This window comes from Meleagris gallopavo, chromosome 3 (genome assembly GCF_905368555.1).
Source record: "Meleagris gallopavo chromosome 3, MGAL_WU_HG_1.1, whole genome shotgun sequence".
In the NCBI taxonomy this organism is placed as follows: Eukaryota; Metazoa; Chordata; class Aves; order Galliformes; family Phasianidae; genus Meleagris; species Meleagris gallopavo.
In genome coordinates this window covers 78,653,127-78,679,223 of record NC_139406.1, presented here as the reverse complement: position 1 = coordinate 78,679,223, position 26,097 = coordinate 78,653,127, and the positions used below count along the sequence as shown (strand labels likewise).

Genomic DNA, 26,097 nt, shown 5'->3' with positions numbered 1-26,097 from the left:
GGAGGACAAAGGAGAATATCTACTCTTTGCTGGATGAGGCTGGAAAATAAGGATAAGGATGAGGATATGGAAAAGGAGGAGGTTCTGAATGCCTTCTTTACATCTGTCTTTAAAAGTCAGACAAGTTATCCTCAGGATACTCCTCTCTCTGACCTGGTAATCTCGGCTGGGGAGCACACTAATCCCCCTGTGATTCTGGAAGAAACAGTCAGAGACCTATTACTCCAACTGGACTGCCACAGGTCTGTGGGGCCAGATGAGATCCACCCGAGAGTGCTGAGGGAACTGGCAGAGATGATAGCCGAGCCGCTTTTCATCATCTATCAGCGCTCCTTGTTGACTGGTGAGGTCCCAGAAGATTGGAGGCTTGCCAATGTGACTCCCATTTACAAGAAAGCTCGTAAGGAGGATCCGGGGAACTACAGGCCTGTTAGACTGACCTCGGTGCCAGGGAAGGTTATGAAGCAGATTGTCTTGAGGGAGATCATGCGGCATGTGCGGGATGACTGGAGGATCAGGCCTAGCCAGCATGGGTTCATGAAGGGCAGGTCCTTTTTGACCAACCTGATCTCCTTCTATGATCTAGTAACCCATCTGGTGGATGAGGGAAAGGCTGTTGATGTGGTCTACCTAGACTTCAGCAAAGCCTTTGACACTATATCCCACAGTATTCTCTTGCAGAAGCTGGCAGCCCGAGGCTTGGATGGGTACACTCTTGGCTGGGTAAGGAGCTGGCTGGAGGGCTGGGCTCAGAGGGTGGTGGTGAATGGAGTTAAATCCAGCTGGCGACCGGTCGTGAGTGGTGTTCCCAGGGGTCGGTGCTGGGCCCTGTCCTCTTCAGTATCTTTATTGATGACCTGGATGAGGGCACTGAATGCAACCTCAGTAAATTCGCAGATGACACCAAATTGGCTGGAAGTGTGGATCTGCCTGGGGGTAGCGAGGCCATACAGAGGGATCTGGACAGGCTGGAGAGCTGGGCTGAGGCCAATGGGATGAGGTTCAACAAGACAAAATGCCAGGTCCTGCACTTCAGCTACAACAACCCCAGGCAACGCTATAGGCTTGGGGTAGTGTGGCTGGAGGACTGCGTAGAGGAAATGGACCTGGGGGTATTGATTGATGCTCGGCTGAACATGAGCCGACAGTGTGCCCAGGTGGCCAAGAAGGCCAATGGCATCCTGGCTTGCATCAGAAACAGTGTTGCCAGCAGGAGCAGAGAGGTGATTGTTCCCCTGTACTCAGCACTAGTGAGGCTGCACCTCGAGTACTGTGTCCAGTTTTGGGCCCCTCACAGCAAGAAAGACATTGAGGCCCTGGAACATGTTCAAAGGAGGGCAACAAAGCTGGTGAGGGGTCTGGAACACAGGCCATATTAGGAGAGGCTGAAGGAGCTGAGGATGTTCAGCCTGGAGAAGAGGAGGCTCAGGGGAGACCTCATTGCTCTCTATAACTTCCTGAAGGGAGGTTGTAGTTTGCTAGGGGTCGGCCTCTTCTCTCGTGTCATTAGTGATAGGACCAGAGGGAATGGTTTCAAGCTACGGCAGGGGAGATTCAAGCTGGACATTAGGAAGTATTACTTTTCAGAAAGGGTGGTCAGGCACCGGAATGGACTGCTCAGGGAGGTGGTGGAGTCATCGATTCTGGGGGTGTTCAAGGAAAGACTGGATGTTGTGTTGAGGGACAAGGTTTAGTGGGAGCTATTGGTAATAGGTGAACGGTTGGACTGGATGATCTTTTAGGTCTTTTCCAACCTTGGTGATTCTACGATTCTATGATTGAAATATATCAAGTTTTGACTTGAATGTATCACTCTTCAAGAAAATTATTAGCATGTTAGGCAGTACTATGTTTTTCTGGTACAGAGAAGGTAAGGTTACTATCTGTAATATTTTAAATAGTTTAGTAAGATCAAGTCCAACCACAACCTAACCATACTACCCCAACAACCCTCCACTAAATCATGTCCCTGAGCACCACATCCAAATGGTTTTTAAACACATCCAGGGATGGTGACTTAACCACCTCCCTGGGGAGCCTATTCCAGTGCTTAACAACCCTTTCTGTAAAGAAGTTTTTCCTGATAGCCAACCTAAACTTACCCTGGTGCATCTTAAGGCAATTTCCCTCGCCCTATCACCTGTCAAGCTTCACTTATTAAGCTTCACTTAAAAGTAAACTTTTGAACTTTGATTTTAATCTTCCAGTTGCTGGCTCTTGGTCTGGCAAGTTACAGGACCCTTAATTTTAGCATCTCTTTGTTCTTAGCTAGGTTCCTAAATACTGCAATAAAATTAAATATTTCAGAGTATTTTTCTCTTTATTATAGTCTCTTTAAGTCATAGCATAAAGTGTTTTGTTCCAGATGATAAATTATTTTGTGATATTCTTTCATGCTATTCTTCTGTGTTTTCATCATTTTGTTAGAGTCATTAATACTAAACATGTTTTCTATTCTGCAAAGTGTAGTAATTATAAGCAGAAGATTGCATTAGCCCTTTTCTACAGTCACATCTCAGTCTGAAACCATTTTGTTCTCTTGTGCAGTTTTTTCTTAGAATCATAGAAAATTTGACTTAAAGCTCATGAAGTCTTATCCAGCTTGCATGAAGCAAGAACATCACTGGTTACTGGTGACTTTCTTTATCATGTTACTAGTGACTTTCTTTAGTTGAATCCTGCTAACCACTGAGGCTTCCTTAGTGTCTCGGAGGAGTGTACTGATGTTGCGCTACTCTCCAGGGGAAAAAGTTTTCTTGACAGAATCACAGAATCATAGAATGGCCAGGGTTGGAAAGGACCTCAAGGATCATGAATCTCAACACCCCTGTCACATGTAAGGACCACCATCCTCACCATTTAATACTTGGCACCCATCCAGAACTTCTCAAGGTGCTATCTGTGGCCATTGACTTCTACTTCTTTATAACTGCCCTTCAAATTACTGTAGGCTTCTTTTCCAATGCTTCAGCATCTGCTTGCCCTCAGGTGTTTATCTGATGGGATCTCAGTCATTCAATTCCCATCAGTCTGTATATGAAGTTACTTCACTCCATACTAGACATAGTTTTTGGTTTTTTGTTTTTTGTTTTACTGAAATTTATGAGATTTCCATTGTCTCAGTCCACCAGTTCATTGAGTTTTAGAGTGTTGTTTGTCATATCACTGTTTCCTCTGATAAAATGTTTTCTACAAAGTTACATACAGTGCCTTCTGAGACAATGCAGGCTGCTCATGAAGAAGTTGGATTATATAGGCCCCAGCATTCTTTGCTAGATTCAGCTTCTTGTTTCAGTTATGCTTAGTAATTCTTATAATGATCAGCATTTTAATCCTGCCTTTACCCCTTCATCTCCTAAATGAGAATGTCATGGAAATTTATACTGAAAGACTTACTACATTCAAGTTATTTTTGATCAAATGCTTTCACTTACCTTTTCCACATAGCCAGTCATTTCTTCTTCATAAAGGAATTTTTAAAAAATGGGGGTATACGTATGTCTAAGATTATCTAATCAAGGACCTTTTTAGTACAAGGAGAGATAATGATTAAAGACACAAGAAACTTGCAATGAAACAATGTTTGTATACAAAGAATACACTTGCTTGACTGTAGCCAGAACTTCCTTCCGCATCAGAAAGATAGGGAGGAATACCAGTACCATACAGAGTCATATCCTCTTCACACTTTCTCTCATAATCTGTTAGCAACTTTTGGTCTCCTTAAAGTTTCCCTTGGACATATCATTATAACCTGCATAATTGAATAGCACAAGGTAACTGTTATAAAAACTGAACAGTTTTTGCTCTTTGAAATGACAAGTCTGGGCATCAGGCAAGAAATACACTTTCCAGGAAGATAGACATTGTAGACAATGGAAAGTGTAATGTAGAATTGCATATCTAATCACTAGCACATCTCAAAGGCTCTATACAGCTGTTGTGTCACTTTAATAACAGTGTAAAAAGCACAGTTAAAGATTGTTCCTGCTGCCAAGAATTTTCCTCCATATAAAAACAGTGAAATAGAATTTCTTTTTTTTCTTTTTTCCCTTTTTTTTTTTTTTTTTAATTTGGTGTTATTGTGTTTGCAAAATAACATCTGATTTGAAGTGTAAAAACTCATGTATATACACTTAAGTTTAGACTTAGTGTGTTGAACTTTGTTGCCTGCCTGGTAGAGCATTTTCCTTGCTACATAATAAAAATTGAATAAATAAGAAGTTGACTGATTATAGAGTCACATAGAGAATGGTACATAATTTTTCTCTGGGGAAAATGGGTGGAGATAAATTCATTTGTTTTAGCATTAGCAACAAATAATTATTGGAAAGTTAGAAACCAACAAGAAACTCATTGTTTCTTCTCCCTTTAGAAATATTTAAGTATTAAGGAAACAAAGTCTCTCCCTTTTTCCAGGAAAAAAATAAAAATCTATTTAATCTTTCATTGCTCTGTTTAATTTACTTTTTTTTTTTTTTTTTTTTTTTTTCAGAATAGTTCTGTTAAATAGGCCATATTTGTCTGCCTATGGTACTGTAATTTATCATTGTGATACATGCCTCATATTCAAGTTTAACTGAGACAATGATTAATTTGATATTTTAATTATATGTCAGCCTTTGTTCTTTTCATATATACTGAATGTCATTTTTCATGAAAAACAAACAAACAACAAAAAAAAAACCACAACTTTTATACAGACTGCAAGTCTTGAAAGACATTTCCCAAACGAACCTGAAGTGGTTGTGCTTTTTGTTTTGTTTTGTTTTGTATTGTTTTGTGAACTAATATTATTCATCTACTGAACTGTCACCTTATTAAGATAAGTACAATACCCTGATAAATTCAAACCTTAAAACTTTCTACTTTAAGATTCTCATTTTGATCCCATATCTAGACAAGTAGAAATAACTGTAATCTGATAAAGTTGAAACAGTATTGTGTAGTAACTAACATACTGTTAATTAAAGTACAAATTAAATGCATCTCCACTTTTACAAGCAATTTCTTTCTTCTTACTAGTTTTCCTAAATTATATGCCAGTAAAATTTTTGACATAATACACAACAGCAGACTTGGAAATATTTGTAATGTTTATAAAATGTAATACATTACACATATTTTGAGAGTTGTAAGGCTGAATTCTTCAACCTGCCTGTACTTGATAATAGAATTTTGACCTTAATTCTTCAGTAAAACTTCTGTATTAAAAGTATTGACATACATAGTTCTGGAACAAAGATTCAGTGCATTTAAATTATAATCTTACAAACTCTCCAAAAGATAATAGGAAACTCTCATTCACAATGAGAAAAAACATCTAAATAATACAAAAATGTGGCCTAATAACAGACTTGTGTTGTCATTTTACCAGATTTTCATATTTTCTGGATTTAAAAAGGATTTTCATGCCATTGAGCATTCTACATCTCCCTCTATGATCTATAAAGGATATAGAATATGTATCATGCCTAGAAATAAGTTAATAGTTTTGGTTTTGTGAATTAAGCACTCGGTATTGTTAGTTACTGTCATTATCCAGATCAGTACCGTTATAACATTACCATCTGTTGTGATTAAAACACTCCTTTATAAAAAATGTTGGAAGATAACTAATCACTTATTCATCACTAGAATTTTTCTCCTGCTTAAAATCAAATACAATTTGTTAGAAGATGTGTTGGGGTTTAACATGGTAGGTAACTAAACACCACGCAGATGTTCACTCACTTCCCCAAACGGCGAGATGAAGGAGAGAACTGGAGATAAAACAGAATTCAGTTATCATCGTTGTTTGCTTGTGTTTTTGAAGATATATATATGTATGTATATATATTTGAAGTCAGTTTGTATCAGAAGATTAGTTGTTAGATAGTGAAGTAATTCAAACAAACTTCTATGCAAATTTAGGCAGCTTTAAGAATGAGAGGGTAATAATACTATGGATAGTTAGTCAAATGCCTTGCAATTTCAAAAAATAATGAAATAATTTGTAAAAGTTATTGAAAGTAAATATATCTAGAAATAAATGCAAGTCTGGCTGTAAGAACTATTAAAATCATAGAATCATAAAATCCTTAGTGTTGGAAAGAATCTCTGAGGACCATCTAGTCCAACTCCCCTGCAATAAACAGGGGCACCACAGCTACATCAGGTTGCCCAGAGCCTGATTCAGCTTTGCTTTGGAAGTCTCCAGGGATGTACAACAGGGCAATCAACTGCAACACTAAGTAACTTGTTTCAGTGCCTCACCAACCTCATTGTAAAAGATTTTTTTCCTTATATCTAATGTAAATCTACCCTCACTAAGCTTGAAGCCATTTCCCCTTGTTCTGTCTCCACAAGCCCTGCTAAAGAGCCTGTCCTCTTCTTTCCTGTAGCTTCCCTTTAGATACTGACAGGCTGCTATCAGGTCACCTCAGAGCCTTCTCTTCTCTAGTCTAAAGAGCCCCAGTTCTCTCAATCTGTCCTCATAAGAGAGGTGGATCATGGATCATTTTTCTAGCCATTCTCTGGATGCTCTCCAGCAGGTCCATGTCTCTCCTGCACTGCGGACTCCATATCTGGACACAGTATTCCAGGTGAGGCCTCACCAGTGAGGACTAGAGGGGCAGAATCACTTACTTCAACCTCCTGGTCACACATCTTTTGATGCCGCCCAGGATATGATTGGCTTTCTGGACTTCTCATTTGCTACTTCTGCTTTTCTGCTAATGAATCTCCCTACATGAACAACACTTTGTAAAAAGTACCACTCCTTACACAGAATCGTAGAATCATAGAACAGCTCTGGTTGAAAGGGACCTCAAGGATCATCAAGCTCCAATTCCCCTGCTACAGGCAAGACCACCAACATCAGTATCTAATACTAGAGCAGGATGCCCAGGGCCTCATCCAACCTGGCTTTGAACACCCCCAGGACAGGACATCCACAACCTCTCTGGGCATTCCTTTGTTGCAGGGTAACGAAACACAGGCTATCTATACCTTAACTTTTCCAAAGCTTTTCAGTCACTCAAAAGGAACTTTTTTTTCCTGAAGAGTTCTTTATCAATTAAATTTCTTTAATTATATACTATTAGAATATTTTTTACAGTACAGAATAAAATTATAATAGAGTTAAAAAAACTAGGAAAAGTTGCTCAAAAATGTGAAGTATATTGGTCAATATAAAATAAAAGAAATTTTGGCATGGATAGATATTCCAGGAAAAGCTGGGTGAGGGACAACAAGGACTATTGTTGACCTAAGAGCCTTGCAATTCATTCATCTCAGGTTATTGTCTTTTAGATTATTGAAAGATAGTTTTAATATGTATATTAAGTCCCTTTCAGAAATGCAATAACAGAAACACTACTTAGATCCTGCAGTTTCACTATTTTTTATGAGAACTATAAGTAAGCAGGGATGCTCTGTTAATCTTCGTTACACCATTCATCATTTATGTCTCTGAACTAAGGTCCGAAACAGCTTTATATGAAATTCCATAGGGCTGTAATTTTAATTTTTGTTACCAGTTACTCTATCTTTAAAATGCATCATAAAACATCTTGAAAAACTCATCATATTGATAGTAACTTTCCTTTTTAAAAGAAGCACAATTGTATCACATTATCATCTAGTAAATTGAAATTAAGCAAGGGAAGTGACTTAAGTGTATATTTGAGATATTTCACAAGTGTCAATCTCTTACATGTCATTTTACAAAACAATCTAATGTCTCCTATTCCTGAACAATTTTCACATTGAATATTCTATATACAAGACAAAGAACTAAGAGAGTATATTTCCTCTTCAAGCTTATAGACAAATAAGATGCCTAAATTACATTGCCACTACAGAATGTTTGCTTGAATGTTCATTCTTCCTAAAGCTTCTTTAGCAATTATATTAATTGAACTCCATTAATTAAAGCTGAATAAACTCAGTACAGAGAACTATTTATATACTATCTGCTTATTTTTCTGGCCAGCTACCAACTCAAAAAAGCATAAATGTGATTAAGCAGTTTTATTTAAAAAGCATGATTTTCACCCTGTGACATTTTAGCTGCTTAAATTCTTTTCACATTTCTGGCAAGTCTTCATCTATTTACTTCAATAAATTGTTAAGAGATTATTAGTAGAATTTATTGGTCTGCTAACAGCTGCTTGTTAAACAGAAGCATTTTAAGAAAGAAACAAAACAAACCCACTAGTACTATAGTATAATGAAATGATCATTTTAAATATTAATATTTGTTCTTATATTGTCACTGGTGTATCTCAAGTGATATAGTCTGAAACTCATAGTACTGCCACTGGAAGAACTACTATAATAATAGAGAAATCTGATTTGTAAGAGGATGATTTCAGAAGCTGACGAAGAAAAGTAAAAAGTTGTCAGAAAGACTGAAAAATGACAAAAGGAAAGAATATCTTGTCTTGTCTCAGAGCCTCAACTGGTAAGACATTTATCACTGAACAAAGACCTCATGAAAAAATGAGAAACTAAAAAAGAACATCAAATTTTCTGTGAATTTTAAAAAAGTTTTGAAAAGGTAATAGAAATGAAAGAAGTATGCAGACTGTGGAAAAAAGAAATGAACTTGTGTTGGTATGTTTAAATTTTAAAATAGAAAAATGAAGTATAAATCTTACATTTGAAAAATGTTGTGAATGAGGTTAAATCCAACAATAAGGTATAGAAATGTAAAAATAATTGCTTATATTTCATAGAAGAGTGAAATGCAGTTGCTGAATAGCTTTTCAAAAAAATTCAAAAAATATTCTGTCAGCAGTTTAGAAATCCCTTGTACTGATTAGAAAACAACTTCATGAAGAAGGGGTTTAAATTTAAATTGCCACCATAGCTGCAAATTTAGGTAAATTCAAATTGGGCATATATTCAAGGTCAAGACTATATTAATCCATTAACCCAACAAGCTACAAAATACTCTGCAGTGAATATCTTTCAAACCAGGCAGCTGTTAGAGTTCACTGACAATTAATTATTTCTTTATTTTCATAGATTCTTTTGAGGTCTATGAAGGTCATCTAGTCCAATTCCCCTGAAATGAACAGTGACATCTACCGTTAGATAAGATTGCTCAGAACTTGGTCCAACCTAACCTTAAATGTCTTGAGATACAGAACACTCACCACATGTTTGGGCATCATGTTCCAGTGCTTCAGTACCCTAATATGAAAAACCATTTCCTTATATCCAGTCAAAATCTCCCCTCCTTTAGCTTAAAACCATTTCCCCTTTTTCTATCACAAAAGACCCTTCTTTTCAGTATCCCACATCTTGGTGTCATCAGCAAACTTGCTGACAGTGCACTCAACTCCTCTGTCAGTGTCAGTGATGAAGATATAAAAGACTACTGGCCCAAACACTGACCCCTGGATAACACCACTCATCACTGATTTCCATCTGGATGTTGTGTCATTGACCATCACTCTCTGGACTTGATCCTGCAGCCAGTTCTTTATCTGTTGAACAGTCCCATCAAATCCGTATCTTTTCAATTTGGAGAGAATGTTGTGTGTGGGCAACCATGTCAAAGGCCTTTCTGAAGTCCAGAAATCTATCCAGATATCTATCTCATTATAGAAGGCTGTTAGGTAGTCTAGGCAGGACTTGCCCTTGGGGAAGCCATAGAGGTATCACCTACCTGTCTTACTTGTGCCATAGCATATCTTCCAGGAGGATCTGTACCATGATCTTTCCCAGCACAGAGACGAAAGTGACAGGTCGGTAGTTCCTGGATTGTCATTTTACCTTTCTTTTCAGGGTCATTTTTATTCCAGGTGGTAAGAAGGATGAGAAAAAGATAAGTTCACTTCCTTTCTCATCAAAGTTTTACCATTTAGTTAAAACTTAAGAATGTGGCTAGTACATCAAAGGAGGTGATCTTTCTCCTCTACTCTGCCCTAGTGAGGCCACATTTAGAATACTGTGTCCAGTTCTGGGCACCCCCATTCAAAAAAAAGGCAGGAATTTTCTATAAGGATTCCAGTGGAAGCCACAAAGATGACAAAGGGCCTGGAGCACCTCTTTTGCAAGGAAAGGTTGGGTAACTTGGTTCAGCCTGGGAAATAAAATACTGAGAGAGGATCTGATAAATGTTTATAAAGGGAAGTAGGAGGCAAATGGATGAGGCCATGCTCTTCTTGGTAGTGTGTAGTGATAGAACAAGGAGCAATGGTCTAAAACTTGAACCCTGGAAATTCTGTATTAACATGCAGAAGAACTTTGTTGTAAAGGTGACAAAGCACTAGAAGAAGTCACCCAGAGAGACCGTGGAGTCTCCTTCTAGGGAGATATTCAAGATGCATCTGGACATCCACCTGAGTGATCTATTGCAGGGAGTCTGCTTTAGCAGGCTGGCTGGATTCAATGATCTCTTGAGGTCCCTTCCAACGCCTGCAATTCTTTTATTCTGCAATTTTTCTGTATAGATATTTCTAGCTTTACTTTAAAATGGAGAATATTATTTTCTCATCCATAAATTTGATATTAAAAATATTAATTTTTAAAGCAATATGTTTTTGAGTCTGTTGAGTTTATTGTAATGGACTCAAAACATATGCACTTAAAAGTCAGAATAGCGTTAAGTCATGGGATCAGAATCACACTACAGCTTAAGAATTAAGTCATTTTGATATTTGAAACATTTAGATCATATCAGTAGGGAAAATTAACAAATCTCCTGTTTATATATATATAAATTTATATATATAATTTATTTATATATTTATATAAATTAGTGATACTACATCTACTATTTTATAAACAAATCTTTTGGCCATATTAGAACTAATTCCTTAAAACACAAATTTTTAACATTGTTGACAAATTAGGAATCAAGTCAACTAAGAAAAAAAGAAACAGTAAGTAAAGCATGACAATTCATAGTAAGGCAGATGAAAATAAAGTTATTTAATTAAAAGATTTCCATTTATAATAAAACTTCCACACCTATGGGATATTGTAGAACTTTGTTTCAGAAAGTGATATTTTTAAAATAATCTCTCTTGAGGGTGTCTAACTGCCAGCTTTTCTGCCATGGAAAATCTAGACGATTCTAGGTCACTGCTCTACTGTGAACTACTGTACAGAAGCTTTGAATTAAAAATGCTTCTTGTCAGCATTTCTGCTGCCTACAACTGCATAACAACAGCAAAACTGCTAAGACATTTTTTTAAACTGTGAAGGAGGAACTGTGCAGGTCCTTTTAGTTTTCAAGGGTGAAGTGTCCCAGGCCTCTGACTCCAGGGCAGACAGTAATATTGTATTTTTATTTTCTATAATCTGCTTGTGGAGATGACAGCAGAACTATAATGTCTGGGATCATCTACTCAAACTTAAAGGCTCTTACAGAAGTACACTTGTCAAAGGAAAAATATAATGAGTTAATAGTAATCTTTAAAAGACTTCTTAACTTACATTCAAGCTCCTTTTCTCATTACCTTTTTATTTTACTGTTTTATTATGTACAAAAGAGAAAACAGCAATACAGACATATAAAGATAATGACAATATGTCTCTTACAAATTTTTTCACAAGCACAGTTGTTTTTTTTTTTTTGCTTTGCCATTGGCCTTCTTGGCCTCCTGGGCACACTGCTTGCTCATATTCAGCCAACTGTCCATCAGTACACCAAGGTCTCTTTCCATCCAGCTTTCCAGCCACTCCTTCCCAAGCCTGAGGGTTGCCCAGGGTTGTTGTGATCAAAATGCAGGACCCGATGCTTGGCCCTATTGAAACTCATACATTTAACCTTGGCCCATCAATCCAGTCTATCCAGCTTCCTTTGCGGTACCTTTCTCCCCTCAGACCGATCAGCAGTCCCTCCCAACTTGTTGTCTGCAAATTCACTGAGGATGCACTCAATCCACTCGTCAAGATTGCTAATAAAGATGTTAAATAGAAGCGGCCCAGTACCGAGCTAGGGTACCCAGTACTCCAGTACACCGCTCATGACTGGCAGCCAACTGGATTTAACTCCATTAACCACAGTTGCCAGTTAGATTATATTCATTTGTATAATTATAGAAGACAAATGTATATTCAAATCTATACTACAGAATGAATATTGATATGGTTTGGAATTTAGGCTGATCTTTGATTTTAGATTATACCGACTTCTGAAATAACCTTTGTTCTGTAATTACAACAGCATCTTCCCAGCTGCTTACAGAATATAGCAATATAAAGAAAAAAAAAGTGCTCAGAATTACTCAGTCCCAATGGAGCAATCCCATTATGACTCATGTATGAATTTATCAACATAGCTATTGCATGGCAGGCAGGGTGCATCTGTGTGGGCTTCTTGGAAAGCTGAATAATTACCATATGTGGCAGGTACAGTACATCACTCTTGGCACTACGATGGTTATGTTGTATATTTTCAGAATAGATGAGAATAGATGGAGCCAGTCCTGTGACATGCTCTGATTCCAAAAGTTCCTGTAATGGTCTTCCTCAGTTGAAGTTTAACTGGTGCTTTCAGGAGCTGTACAGGGATTTCCTGCAGATAAGGATTTTGAATATCAAACACAAGTAGATATTAATAAAAGGTATCACAGAGTCACAGAGTGGTTACAGTTGATAAGGACCCCCGGAGGTCATCTGATCCAAACTCATGCCCAAATGATTGCCCAGGACCATGTCCAGTAGCTTTTGCAGACCTCCAAGGATGGAGAATCCACAGTTTCTTTAAAGAAACTATACCAGTTATCTGGCACCTGCATGGTAAAGAAGTACTTTTGATGTTTAGATGGAACATCTTGTGTTCCAGTTCTTGCCTACTGCATCTTGCATTTGCACTGCGCAACACTGAAAAGTCTAGCTTAATCTTCTTTGCATTCTCCCTCCAGGTATTTATACACATTGATATGATGTACCCCAAAGCCTCCTATTCTACGGGTTGAGTAGTCTCAACTCTCATCCTCTCATTAGAGAGGTGCTCCAGTCCCTTGATCACCATTAGACTCTCTCTAGTACATTCACTGTCTCTCCTATCCTGGTGTTTCCAGAACTGGACACAGTACTCCAGGTCCAGCCTCATCAATACTTAGCAGAGAAGGATAACCTCTCCTAATCTGCTGGTGATTCTTTGCCTAATATAGACAAGAGCACAATGCCATTTAGCATTCTTTTAGCAGTAAGGACACTGCAAGGACACACATTCCTGGTTCACATTCAACTTGGTGTCTACCAGGACTCCTAGGTTCTTTCCTGCAAAGGTGCTTTCCAGCTGGGCAATCCCCATTGTGTACTGGTGCCTGGGATTGTTCCTCCCGAGGCGCAGGACTCTGTCTTTCTCCTTGTTGAACTTCACAGAATCACAGAATCACAGAATGGCCAGAGTTGGAAGGGACCTCCAGGGATCATGAATCTCCAACCCCCCTGCCACATGAAGGGCCACCAACCTCCACATTTCATACTAGACCAGGCTCTCCAGGGCCCCATCCAATCTGGTCTTCAACACCTACAGGGACGGGGCATCCACAACCTCTCTGGGCAGCCTGTTTCAGCACCTCATCACTCTCTATGTATATTCCCCTTATATCCAACCTAAATCTTCCCTCCCTCAATTTAAAACCATTTCCCCTTGTCCTGTGTTATATACCCTTTCAAAGAGTTGCTTCCCCTCCTGTTTATAGGATCTCTTTAGGTACTGAAAGGCTGCAATGAGGTCACCCCGCAGCTGTCTTTTCTCCAGGCTGAACAAGTCCAGCTCCCTCAGCCTGTCTTTGTAGGGGAGGTGCTCCAGTCCCCTGATCATCTTTGTGGCCCTCCTCTGGACCTTCTCCAACGGCTCTCTGTCTTTCTTGTACTGGGGGCTCCAGACCTGGACACAGTACTCTAGATGGGGCCTCACAAAAGCGGAGCAGAGGGGGGCAATCACCTCCCTATCCCTGCTGGCCACCCCTCTTCTGATGGAGCCCAGGATACCATTTGCTTTTTGAGCTGCAAGAGCACACTACTGGCTCATGTTAAGCTTTTCATCTATCAAGACCCCCAGATCCTTCTCTGCAGGGCTGCTCTCAAGGACCGCTCCTTCCAGTCTGTATGAATGCCTGGGATTCCTCTGGCCGAAGTGCAAAACTTTCCTCTTTGCTGTGTTGAACCTCATTAGGTTCTCCTGGCCCCCACTTTTCAAGCCTGATGAGGTCCCTCTGAATGGCATCCCTTCCTTCCACCATGTCAACTGCACCACTCAGCTTGGTGTCGTCAGCAAACTTACTGAGGGTGCACTCGATTCCATCATCAATGTCATTGATAAAGATGTTAAAGAACACCGGTCCCAAGACAGATCCCTGGGGGACACTGCTCATTACTGGCCTCCACCTGGACATAGAACCATTGAAGACCACCCTCTGTCTGTGGCCTTTTAACCAATTTCTTACCCATCAGGTTGTCCACCCATCAAATCCACATCCCTCCAATTTGGAGATAAGGATATGGTGGGGAACCATGCCAAAAGCCTTGCTCAAGTCCAGGTAAATTACATCGGTCACCTTCCCTTTGTCCATGTGCCGTTACTCCATCATAGAAGGCTACAAGATTGGTTAAGCGTGACCTTCCCCTGGTGAAGCCATGCTGGCTGTCCTGGATCACACGCTCCTTCCTCATGTGATCAAGCATGTCGTCCAGGAGAATCTGTTTCATGATCTTCCCAGGCACAGAGGTGACACTCACCGGCCTGTAGTTCCCCGGGTCCTCCTTGCTCCCTTTCTTGTAAATGGGAGTGAAACTTTATGAGATCAGCTCACCTCTCCAGCCTGTGCAGGTCTTAAAGTCCACAGCCCTCTGTGCAATCAGACACTGTCCCAAGTTTTGTGTAATCTGCAGGTTTACTGAGGATGCACTCTACCTCACTGTTCAGATCACTAATGAAGATGTTGAACAGGACTGGACACAGTACTGAAACTTGGCATATTTCATTCATTACTGGCCTCCAATTAGATTTTGCGCCATTGATCACTATCCTCTGGATCCACCCACTGGGTCTGTTTTTGGTTCATTTCTCTGCCTGTTCATTCATCCTTCAACAGTTTCTCTATGGGAGGAAGTGTCAAAGGCCTTATGGAATTCTAAGAAGAAAATATTCACTGTTCCTCACTCCTCCAACAGGTGGGTCATTTCATTATGGAGGTTTATCTGGTTGGTCTTCGTGATTCTGTGACTTCCCTTCAGTGAACCTACGTGGACCTGATGATTTTCTTTTCCTTCATGTACCTGGAAATGGATTCCAAGATTAGCTGTTTCGTCCTTTTCCCAGGGATTGACTGGCCTATAGTTCCCTGGGTCTTCTTTCTTGCTCTTCTTCAAGATGCAACTGACATTTACTTTCTTTCAGACTTTGGGCACTTCTCTCTGTTGCCACAATTGAGCAAAGGTTACAGAGAATAGTCTCACAACCACATCTGTTAGATTCCTCAGCACTCATGAGTGTATCCCATCAGAGCACAGGGGCTTGCAAAGGCTAAGTTTGCTCAAGTATTCCCCAAACTAATCTTCCATGAAGAACACATCTTTTTTCCCCCAGCCCTTCAGTCTTGTTTTTGGAACATGGGGTTCCTGAGGTCAATTAGCATTCAGTATCTTGTTTTTTTTTCACTATCCTAGGTAACCAGATCTACTGTTTCCTTCAGGAGAGGGCCCACATTTTCCCTAGTCCTCCTTTTGTTATGGAGATACTTGCAGGAATCTTTCTTGTTCCCTTTGCTGTGCTTGAACAATTCAGTTATAACTGGGAAATAAGGTAGGCTAGTACTGTCAAAACTATACAGATCTACTAGTTAAGTATTCAGTATTTACCTGCTTTGTCATTCTATTAAGGTAAAATCTTGGAAGTATGTTTGATGGAGAGATGTCAGATCTAATCCACATGTTCTGAAGTTTACTTGAAGCTTCATTTTTGTGTTAATTTCACACGGTGTTGGAATATGTACTTATATGGTAGAATTACTGATTGCCATTGTCTTCTTACTCACACTTTCAGCTCTCTAATGCTGTTCTATTTCTTCATCTGATTTAAACAGGTAATAAGAACAGTGTATTGGATATGACAGGAACATACTGTAAACCCTGGACCATTTCTTTTATTCCATTTGTCACGTTCACAATATCAGTGCTGTTACAGTACTGAGGTTATTACTTGTGTTCTCCACTATATCCTGGAGGATTTTTTGCTGTTCGTTTTGCTCTTGTTCTTTTGCTTGTAGAAGCATTATATTAACGCTGTTCTAATTTATTTACTGCTGAAACTGATACGTACCTATGAAAATAACATATGGCTTTAATTATATAAATATAAACACAAAGAGAAGAAAAATGTAATGATTATTTCTTTTTCCTTAGCAACAGAATCAGATTCAATATCAAAATCTACCTTTAAAGTTCCCTCAGAACACACTTTTAAAAGACATTCTTGTACTCTCAGTAAATTTACTTCATGTAAATCATGTTCCTCTGCCTTTTTATTTCATGAAAATATTTTCAAAAGGAAGAAAAAATCAAAATTATGCCATTTATTTAAAAATATGTATGAAAGCATGCTATATAATTAGATGTATTACTTTTATTGTACAGTAGAGTCCCTCGCTGATGTTACTGCTGCAAATATACTGGTTCATAAAGGAAGAGTAAATTAGGAAAAAAAAAAAAAAAAAAAAAAGGAAGATATTTTACCTTGTTTTCTTTTAGGAGAAAAAACTTTCTTTCTCACAGTTCTTATTTACATTTTTACAGACATGCATGAGAACATGACAATCTCTTTAGATAGAAAAAAAACAGGGAAAATTTTGGTTATAAGTCAATCTGTTATTTCTATTACTGTTGAAAAGAAAGGTGAATTTAAGAATGATAAATTTTCATTCTAAACTTACATCGTGAAGTGAGAAATCCATTGCAGTCATAGAAGAATAGCTTTTGTTTTTCATTTATGGCACAAAAGAAAATTGACTTTTAGATTTTTTTCATTCTGTTTTTATAAATCTGTGTTGTTCATGTTAGATCTTTCAAAGCATTTGTTAATTGTGTCTTTCCTTGATCTTTGCATTCTTAAGCAGTTCAAGTGCCATGTGAGTGTTCATTAACTGAAAAGAAACAAATACAAATATGAACAACAAAACAAACAAAAAATATGCTAGCATGAGCAAAATCATTGTTGTTGAATTGGTAAAAGGTTGTTCTTAATGCATGCAAAAAGCAGTAACTCCAATGATAACAGTAGATTGCACTTGCAGAAGCAGGCAGAGTAGATACTTTAGCTGTTTTGTTAACATTAAAGATCTTCACAGAAATTATGGAAGTTTTCTGTTCTTAAAAAGCACACAGTTTAGTACATCACATCCGTGTGAAAAGCACCAGAAAGCCAATACAATCACTAGTCACAGACAACACAGATCCATGAGAGGAAAGCCCTGTTTAACAAACATAACATCTTTTTATGACAAAGTTACACATCTATAGAATCATAGAAGCATAGAATGGCCTGAGTTGAAAAGGATCACAATGATCATCTAGTTTCAACCCCCTGCTATGTGCAGGGTCGCCAACCACTAGACCTGACTGCCCAGAGCCACATCCAGCCTGGCCTTGAATTCCTCCAGGGATGGGGCATCCACAACCTCAATGTGCAACCTGTTCCAGTGTGTCACCACCCTCTTTGTGAAAAACTTCCTCCTAATATCTAACCTAAACCTCCCCTGTCTCAGTTTAAAACCATTCCCCTTTGTCCTATCACTATCCACCCTCATAAACAGCCATTCCCCTTCCTGTTTATATGCTCCCTTCAAGTATTGGAAGGCCGCAATGAGGTCTCCCCAGAGCCTTCTCTTCTCCAAGCTAAACAATCTCATTTTCTCAACCTTTCCTCATAGGAGAGGTGCTCCAGCTCTCTGATCATCTTAGTGGCCCTCCTCTGGACCTGCTCTAAGAGCTCCACATCCTTCTTGTACCAGGGGCCCCAGGCCTGGACGCAGTACTCCAGAGGGGGCCTCACAAGAGTCAAGTAGAGGGAGACAATCACCTCCCTCTCCCTGCTGGCCACTCCTTTTTCAATGCAGCCCAGGATATAGTTGGCCTCCCATGCTGCAAGCACACACTGCTGGCTCATGTCCAGCTTCTTGTCCACCAGGACCCCCAAGTCATTTTCCGCAGGGCTGCTCTCCTGGAGCTCTTCCCCCAGCTTATATAAATACCTGGGATTGCCTCGACCCAAGTGCAGCACCCTGCACTTGGCCTTGTTAAACCTCATCTGGTTTTCATGGGCCTACTTCACCAGCCTGTCCAGGTCCCTCTGAATGGCTTCCCTTCCTTCCAATGTATTGACTGCACTGCTCAGCTTGGTATCACCTGCAAACTTGCTGAGAGTGCACTTAATGCCATCATCTATGTCATTGATGAAGATGTTAAAGAGCACTGGTCCCAAGATCAACCTCTGAGGGACACTGCTTGTGACCGGCTCCCACCCTGACACAGAACCATTGATCACAACCCTTTGTCTGTGTCCAGCCAGCCAATTCCTAATCCATCGAACAGTCCATCCTTCAAATCCACACCTCTCCAATTTAGAGAGAAGGATGTGGTGAGGGACCATGTCAAGGGCTTTCACAGAATCACAGAATCACAGAATTGTAGGGGTTGGAAGGGACCTCTGGAGATCATCGAGACCAACCCTCTGCCAAAGCAGGTTCCCTACACCAGGTCGCAGAAGTCCAGGTAGACAACATCCATTTCCTTTCCCCCTTCCACTGAAGCCATCACTCCATCATAGAATGCCACCAGATTGATCAGGCACGCTGTGCCCTTGGTAAAGTCATGCTGGCTTTCTTGAATCACCTCTTTCTCTTGTATGTGCCTTAACACAGCTTCTAGGAGAATCTGCTCCACAATCTTCCCAGGCAAAGAGGTGGGACTCACTAGCCTGTATTTCCCTGGGTCTTCCTTTCTTAAAAAATGGGAGTAACATTCCCCTTTTTCCAGTCACTGGGGACTTCACCAGACAGCCATGATTTTTCAAATACAGTGGAGAGCGGCTTGGCAGCCATCTCTTTTAGAACCCTAGGATGGATATCATCTGGCCCCATGGACTTATACACATTCAATTTCATGAGGAGGACTCGGACTTTTTCCACTGTGACAGTGGGACAGAAATCCCACTCCCCTCACCCTCACCTAGAGTTTCATGGTCCTGGCAGACATGGGAAGCCTGACTATTCGTGAAGACTGAGGCAAAGCACTCATTGAGTACCTCAACTTTTTCTTTGTCTGAAGAAGCCAGCTCCCCATTGCCTTTGATCAGAGGGGGGTCTATCTAACATCTAACAATGTCTAAGTCTATCAATGGAAGTCGGCTGATGAATTTCTTTTTATTTCAGCAAAGCTTTCAATATATTGTTTCTCACAGTATCCCTGTAGTTGGACAAAAAACATAATGCATTAGGTGAACAACTGGCAGATGGTAGGTCTGAAAGGGTTATTGCAAATGGGGTTACATCAGTCTGGGAGCCAGTCACTAGTGGGGTTTACCAGGGATCTGTTTTAGAGTGTTCTCAATTAATATTTTCATGAATAACCTGGATACGGGACTTGAAGATATACTAAGTAAATCTGTGGATAACAGTGAATCGGAAGGACCTGTAGCTTAACTCCAAAGTAGAGAGGACTTTCAGAGAAATCTTGACAAACTGAACGGCTGAGCAATCACTCATTGCATGAAGTTTAATGGGAACAAGGGCTGGGTTCTGCATCTAGGATGGGGCAACGCTGGATATAAGTCAGTGGTTGTGAGAGTCTCAGAAGCAGCCATGCAGAAAGGAATTTGTTGGTCTTAATTGATGGCAAATTGAATGAGTCGACAACATGCTCTGGTAGCCAAAGATTCCAACAATAACCTGGGGTGCATCAGACCCAGCAGTGCTAGCCAGTCAAGGGAAGGGATTGTCCTGCTCTGCTCTGAGTTGATGCAACCTTACTTCAAGTACTCTGGATAGATTTGGGCACGACAAAATATGGACATAAAAAGTATTAGAGTATCCAAAGAAGGGCAACAAACATGGTGAAGGATCTAGAAGGTAACACACGTGAGGAGTAGCAGAGTTGCTTTGATTTGTTCAGCCCAGAGGAGAGGAGTCTGAGCATAAGAAGCATCTGGACAGTGCTATCAGAAATTTGTTATGGGTGGCCCTGTGTGGAGATAGAAGCTGGACTCAACGATCCTTTTGGGTTCTTCCAACTCAGAATATTCTATAACATGATATAATCATATCCAGTAGAAGCTTCTATTTATGCCTAATTCATTTTAGTTGCCTAATCTATGTATCATTTTTTGTTATTAGTTTACTTAGTACGTTATACTATACAAGTGAGATTTATTTGAGATACAGCATGTAGCTGATGAACTGTAAATGGTGTGAGAATTCATACACTATACTGAAAAATACAGAACTTTGTTAGTAAAAAATTAAGAAACGTACAAAAGGCCTGTCTACCTGGGAAGAATATAGGAATGTTGTCAGGGCTGCAATGAGGAAGGCTAAGGCTCTCCTGGCGTTAAAACTTGCAAAGGAGGTAAAGGATAACAGGAAAGGTTTTCTTTAAGTATGTCAACAATGAAAGTAAGACTAGGGTCCCCTACTAAATGAGGTGGGTACCTCGGTAGCAGGGGATGCTGAGAAGGCAGAGATTCTGCATAGCTTCTTTGCTTCTGTCTTTTAAGCTAAGACTACCAGTCAGGAACCCCAGGACCTGGAGGTAAGAGAGAGAGTTTGGGTTTGAGAAGGATCTGGCCAGAGAACATCTAGCCAAAATCAATGCAAAGAAGTCCATGGATGCACTCACATGTTCTGAGAGAACTGACAGAGGTGACTGCTGAACCTTTCTCCATTGTCCTTGAAAAGTCTCAGCAAACAGGAGAAGTGCCTGAAGACTGGAGAATAACCAGTATCAGTTCAGTCTTCAAAAAGTGCAAGAAGGAGGATCCAGGAAGCTACAGGCCAGCCAGCCTCACCTTTGTCCCTGGAAAGGTGATGGAACAATTTGTTCTGGATATTCTTTCCAATCAACTAGAAGAAAAGGTTATCAGGAGTACTCAGCATAGATTCACCAAGGAAATCACTCTTGATTAGCCTAGTCGCCTTCTGTGATGTCATCACTCTCTGAGTAGATGAGGAAAGAGCAGTGGATGTTGTGTACCTTGACTTGAGCAAAGTGTTTGACACTGTCTCCCATGATATCCTTTCTACGAAACTTAGAAAGTGTGGGATAGATGAATAGATGGTGAAGTGGACTGAGAACTGGCTAACTGGCAGAGCTCACAGAGTTATAATCAGCAGCACAGTCTGGTTGGAGTTCTGTAACTAGAGGTGTTCTCTGGGAGCCAGTGCTGGGTCTGATCTTATTCAATATCTTCGTCAGCTACCTGGATGATGGGATAGAGTCCACTCTCAGAAAGCTTGCTGACCAAGTTGGGAACATTGGCTGATGTACCAGAAGGCTGTGCTACCATTTGACAAGATTGGGACAGTCTGGAGAGTTGGGCAGGGAGGAACCTGATGAGGTTTGATCAGAGAAAATGTAGGGTTTTGAACCTGGGGAGGAATAACTGCATGACCCAGTACAAGTTAGGGGATGAGCTGCTGAAGATGAACTCTGTGGAGAAGGTCATGGAGGTCTTGGTGGACAACAGGTTGACCACGAGCCAGCAGTGTACCTTTGTGGCCAAGAAGGCCAAGGGTGTCCTGGGGTGCGAGAAGGTAGGGATCTGATAAATGTTTTTAAATATGTAAGGGGAGGTGGGAGGCAAATGGATGATGTTAAGCTCTTCTCAGCACTGTGTGGTGATAGGACAAGGAGGAGTAGCCTAAAACTTGTACATAAGAAGTTCCACACTAACATGTGAAAAACTTATTTATGGTAAGGGTGACAGAGCACTGGATGAAGTTGCCCAGAGAAGTTGTGGAGTCTCCTTCTCTGGAGATATTCAAGGCCTGTCTGGATGCCTATCTGTGTGACCTATTGTAGGGTATCCACTATAGCAGGGGGGCTGGACTTAATGAGCTCCTGAGGTCCCTTCCAACTCCTATGATTCTGTGATTCTATGAAAAGAATGAAACCAGGATATATAAAAATATATTCATCTGCCAGATCCTTCCCATGAAGATTATAAGGAAGGAAAACATTTTCACATCTGCAACAAACATTGGCATTGTATATTCATATTGTATAGACAGACTTTGCAATTATATTATGTTCTTATATTCTGTTAACATACATATAATCTGAAGAAGGATTTTCTTAATATGCTGGTCTCAGGAAGCAGCATATGGATCAAAATCAAGATTGCCTGATATGGTTCTTTTCTTTATTATGTTTTTTCCTTCACTGTACTAAGAATGCCTACATCAAATTTTTCTTGCAGTTTCCTTCATTCTGTAAAATCAGTTTGGCCAAGTATGTGTATGCATATTTCAATTTGCTTGCTGCACGACAATGTTACTCCTGCACTTTTCAATTAATTCTTGTAGTCCCATTCATGTATATGTATATACCATTCTTATTCATATGATGAGAGTGATATGAATGAGGAGAAAAAAACATAGTAAAGAAAATATACTTTGAGAAATAAATAATATGTTGGGCTCTGAGTTACTGTTTTAGCATATATAATCTTTTGAAAACTATTTGCAAGTAAACATACACCAATACAAGTTCTGATATAAAAAAATTTCATCAACTGAATGTCAGTCAACTTCATATTGCTACATCTGTGAGTGTTTGGGGCAGTTGCAATGTGTAGCACTCATATCCACAAAACATACAGCAGTGTCGTAATCAGTCTTGACTCTTCTGTACAGAAATGTTCACTTTAGAAAAATACATATATATATGTATTACTTTTTGAAGGTGTATCTGCGTACAGCACTGTTCTAGTATTTCCAGTTACACCAAGTAGAGTCCCAAGTGACAGCTAGAGTGCTCTCTAGAATGGCACCTTGTCTGAATCATGCTCGGATTTCTCTAGCAGAAAAACTACTGTCTGCAGAGGTGGAAAGGAGTGTACCAGTCAAGGATCAGTGCCACACAATGGTAGAGGGAGTTGTCCAATCTGACAGTGGAGAGATACCAAGGGAAAAAAAAAGATAATAATGATTTGTAATAGCTGTAAATAATATCTGTGATATAGATATGGATCAACCCCTTCACAAATAAAAATTTCTTTATGTTACTAAATTTATAATATCAGATACTAATAGTTTCCATAGAGATTAATGCCATGCAGTAATAATGTGACATGCATTTATTGACTGGAGTATTTGAAAATATTGTTCCGGATATTTGGACATGAAATTGTAAATGTCATGCCTCGCAGATCAGTGATGAAAGGTGCTATTCCAGATTTGATAAATAGTACATGCATTAAAAAATAATAATAATAATTAAATTTTAAAAAATAATAAAATTTGGATAAGAAGAAAAAATTTGAAATGAAAAATGTATTTGAAAGTTAAATGTCAGCATTTAGTCATGACTTGTTTCTCCTTGAATGAGTACTAAGAAAGAGAACAACTGAGCTTCTGCCAACCTTCTTTTTGAAAATATAGTCACAAAATGATATGTTGAATCTGATTTCATTTGAATAGCTTATTAATTGGCATTTATTAGTGGCTGTATTTTTGCTAATAAAGCTCATTTAAAGAATCTGACCAGTCCTGCTATGTAGAACTCTCTGAGGCATGCTTTATACAATATCTTTGTACAGAATTTCTCTTGATATTAATAGGAATTCTTCAGCATAATAAAAATTGAATACGAAAATAATACTTATTGACAAATTAGTTCATATGTACCTTGTACCTTAAGCAGAATGTTAAGGTCAGAAAGTATTTTGATTTTTAAACTCTCTACAAATTTATACTATGAAGTATCTATGGCATAGATAAATACATGTGGATATTGCTACATTTCTGACATTGCAACTAATGTGATCTTGACATACTGAGATTTAAAATGGTTAGCTTATGCAACAATAAGTAATGTTAACCCTACATTTGGTAGAAAAATCTCCCAAATAGTTGTCTAAATTCTCAGGATGCAACACACAGTGAACTTAAAATTTCAGTATTGTTTAAGAGCAGATGGAAGTGATTTAGTGACTGAAGGAACTGGCACTTTTAGTCTAGGCAAGAGAAGGCTGAGGGGAGATCTTATTTCTCTCTTCAAATACTTGAAAGGTGATTGCAGAGAGAGTGGGGTTTGTCTCTTCTTACTCGTGACAGGTGATAGGACGAGGGGAAATGGCCTCAAGTTGCACCAGGGAGATTTAGGTTGGATATCAGGAAAAACTTTTTACAGAAAGGGTTGTTAAGCACTGGAATAGTCTCCCCAGGGAGGTGGCTAAGTCACCATTCCTGGATGTGTTTAAAAACTGTTTGGATGTGTTGAATTTAAAAACTTAAGTTTTTAGAGTTCAGACACAGTAACTGTTACAAAATTTTTTTGAAGGAAAAATACAAAATCTGTGTCACTGGTTTTACTGAGCATCCTGTTTCTAAGATCTTATGTTGCCTTCAGTGTAAGCATGAATTGCGGAAAAGTTAGGATCCACCTTCTGCACTCAGATTAGTTTAGTTTAGAAGTCTTAATGTACTATTTTATATTAATTAGAAGATAATGAAATGGACCAAATATTATTTTTAAAGTTATATGATAACGTAAGCAGAGCATTAGTTTATTTTAGAAGGTAGATTTTTAATTAGTACTTTGAAATGTAATATAATTTTATAAAAATACATTGCTTTTTGTAGGTAATTTGTAAAACAGTTTTAGGCAGTGACTGTTGAAGGTATCACTAGTCTTTATATTCATCATATTTAAGGACAGTGAATCTTTTTGTGTCCTTTTACAGTTAACAGTGTCTCACCACTTTTGTCTCATTATCTAAAACCTATGAAATTATCCAAAAGCTTCCTGATCATGCTAAGGCTTATATTTGTTAAGAATATCTCCCAGTGTTCTGTCTTGACTAATTTTGTTCTTTGTTTCAAACTTTGCTTGATTTAGATCTGTTATTCTCCAAGTCTGTATTGCAGGTTTTATTATTATTTTTATTTTGTATAACTAAAGAGTCAAGGAAATATCAAATTCCTTTATTCACTTCTCCAATGTAAGCAGTATCCTGCTATTGTTTAAGAAAAATATAAGAATGTGTCTGTAGCTATATCTTAATGAAAACCTTGTGATTATTTTGATTATTTTCTCAAAGTTTTCTACTTTTTTTTTTTTTTTTTTGACACATAAGCAGATGCTCAATGGACTGACAGGCTTTTTTCAGTGCTTAGAGTTAAAAAAAAAAACACATTAAAACACCTAATTTACATTTTCTGTATTTTTCAGCACAATGGAGTATGTTAAAGCATTTTAAGTGATAATAAATATTTATTCTCTAGAATTACAGAGTAGCTCCTGTGGCAATCCAGGAGTCCCACCAAAGGGTATCTTATACGGTACAAGATTTGACGTTGGTGACAAAATCCGATACAGCTGTGTAACTGGATATATTTTGGATGGCCACCCTCAGCTTACTTGCATAGCTAACTCTGTGAATACAGCATCATGGGATTTCCCTGTTCCCATTTGCAGAGGTAAGAGATATTCTGCAATAATCTTCTCAAATATGTACATTATATTTATTATATTTATTGGTCTGAATGACTTTGAAATATCTGTTTTGACTATTAACTTTTAGATTGTGATTGAAGATTTTTTTTTTTTGTCTCTTGCAGCTTTATTTGTATATATCTGTGCTTTTACTATTATCATAGTAAAATTATGGTGTTTTGTTGTTTTTTTTTTGTTTGTTTGTTTTTTGGTAGATATATGTAATTAATTATGTATTAATTATGTTTTAGACCTTCAGAGAGAACTAACTGTGCATTACTGAACGGAACTAAGTCGTTAAAATGGAGCAATCATTACTGCTACAACCAAATATGAGAATGTATTTTGAGGAAGTGCTGTTATAACAAACAAGCCTGTTAAAGTTACAGGTTTAACATTACAGAATATAACATTTACATTTGTATAAAACATCTG

The 26,097-nt window shown here is 38.8% G+C and overlaps 1 protein-coding gene across 2 annotated transcripts in view; it reads left to right on the top strand.

Annotated features, from left to right (window-relative positions):
* The window catches only part of CSMD3 (CUB and Sushi multiple domains 3), a 538,229-nt gene that overhangs the window by 106,847 nt on the left and 405,285 nt on the right, over positions 1–26,097 (top strand). For both annotated transcript variants that reach the window (XM_085221591.1, XM_085221590.1), the window contains exon 4: positions 25,452–25,646. In XM_085221591.1, coding sequence (XP_085077717.1) covers positions 25,452–25,646 — 195 coding nt within the window. The remainder of the gene's footprint in view (positions 1–25,451; positions 25,647–26,097) is intronic.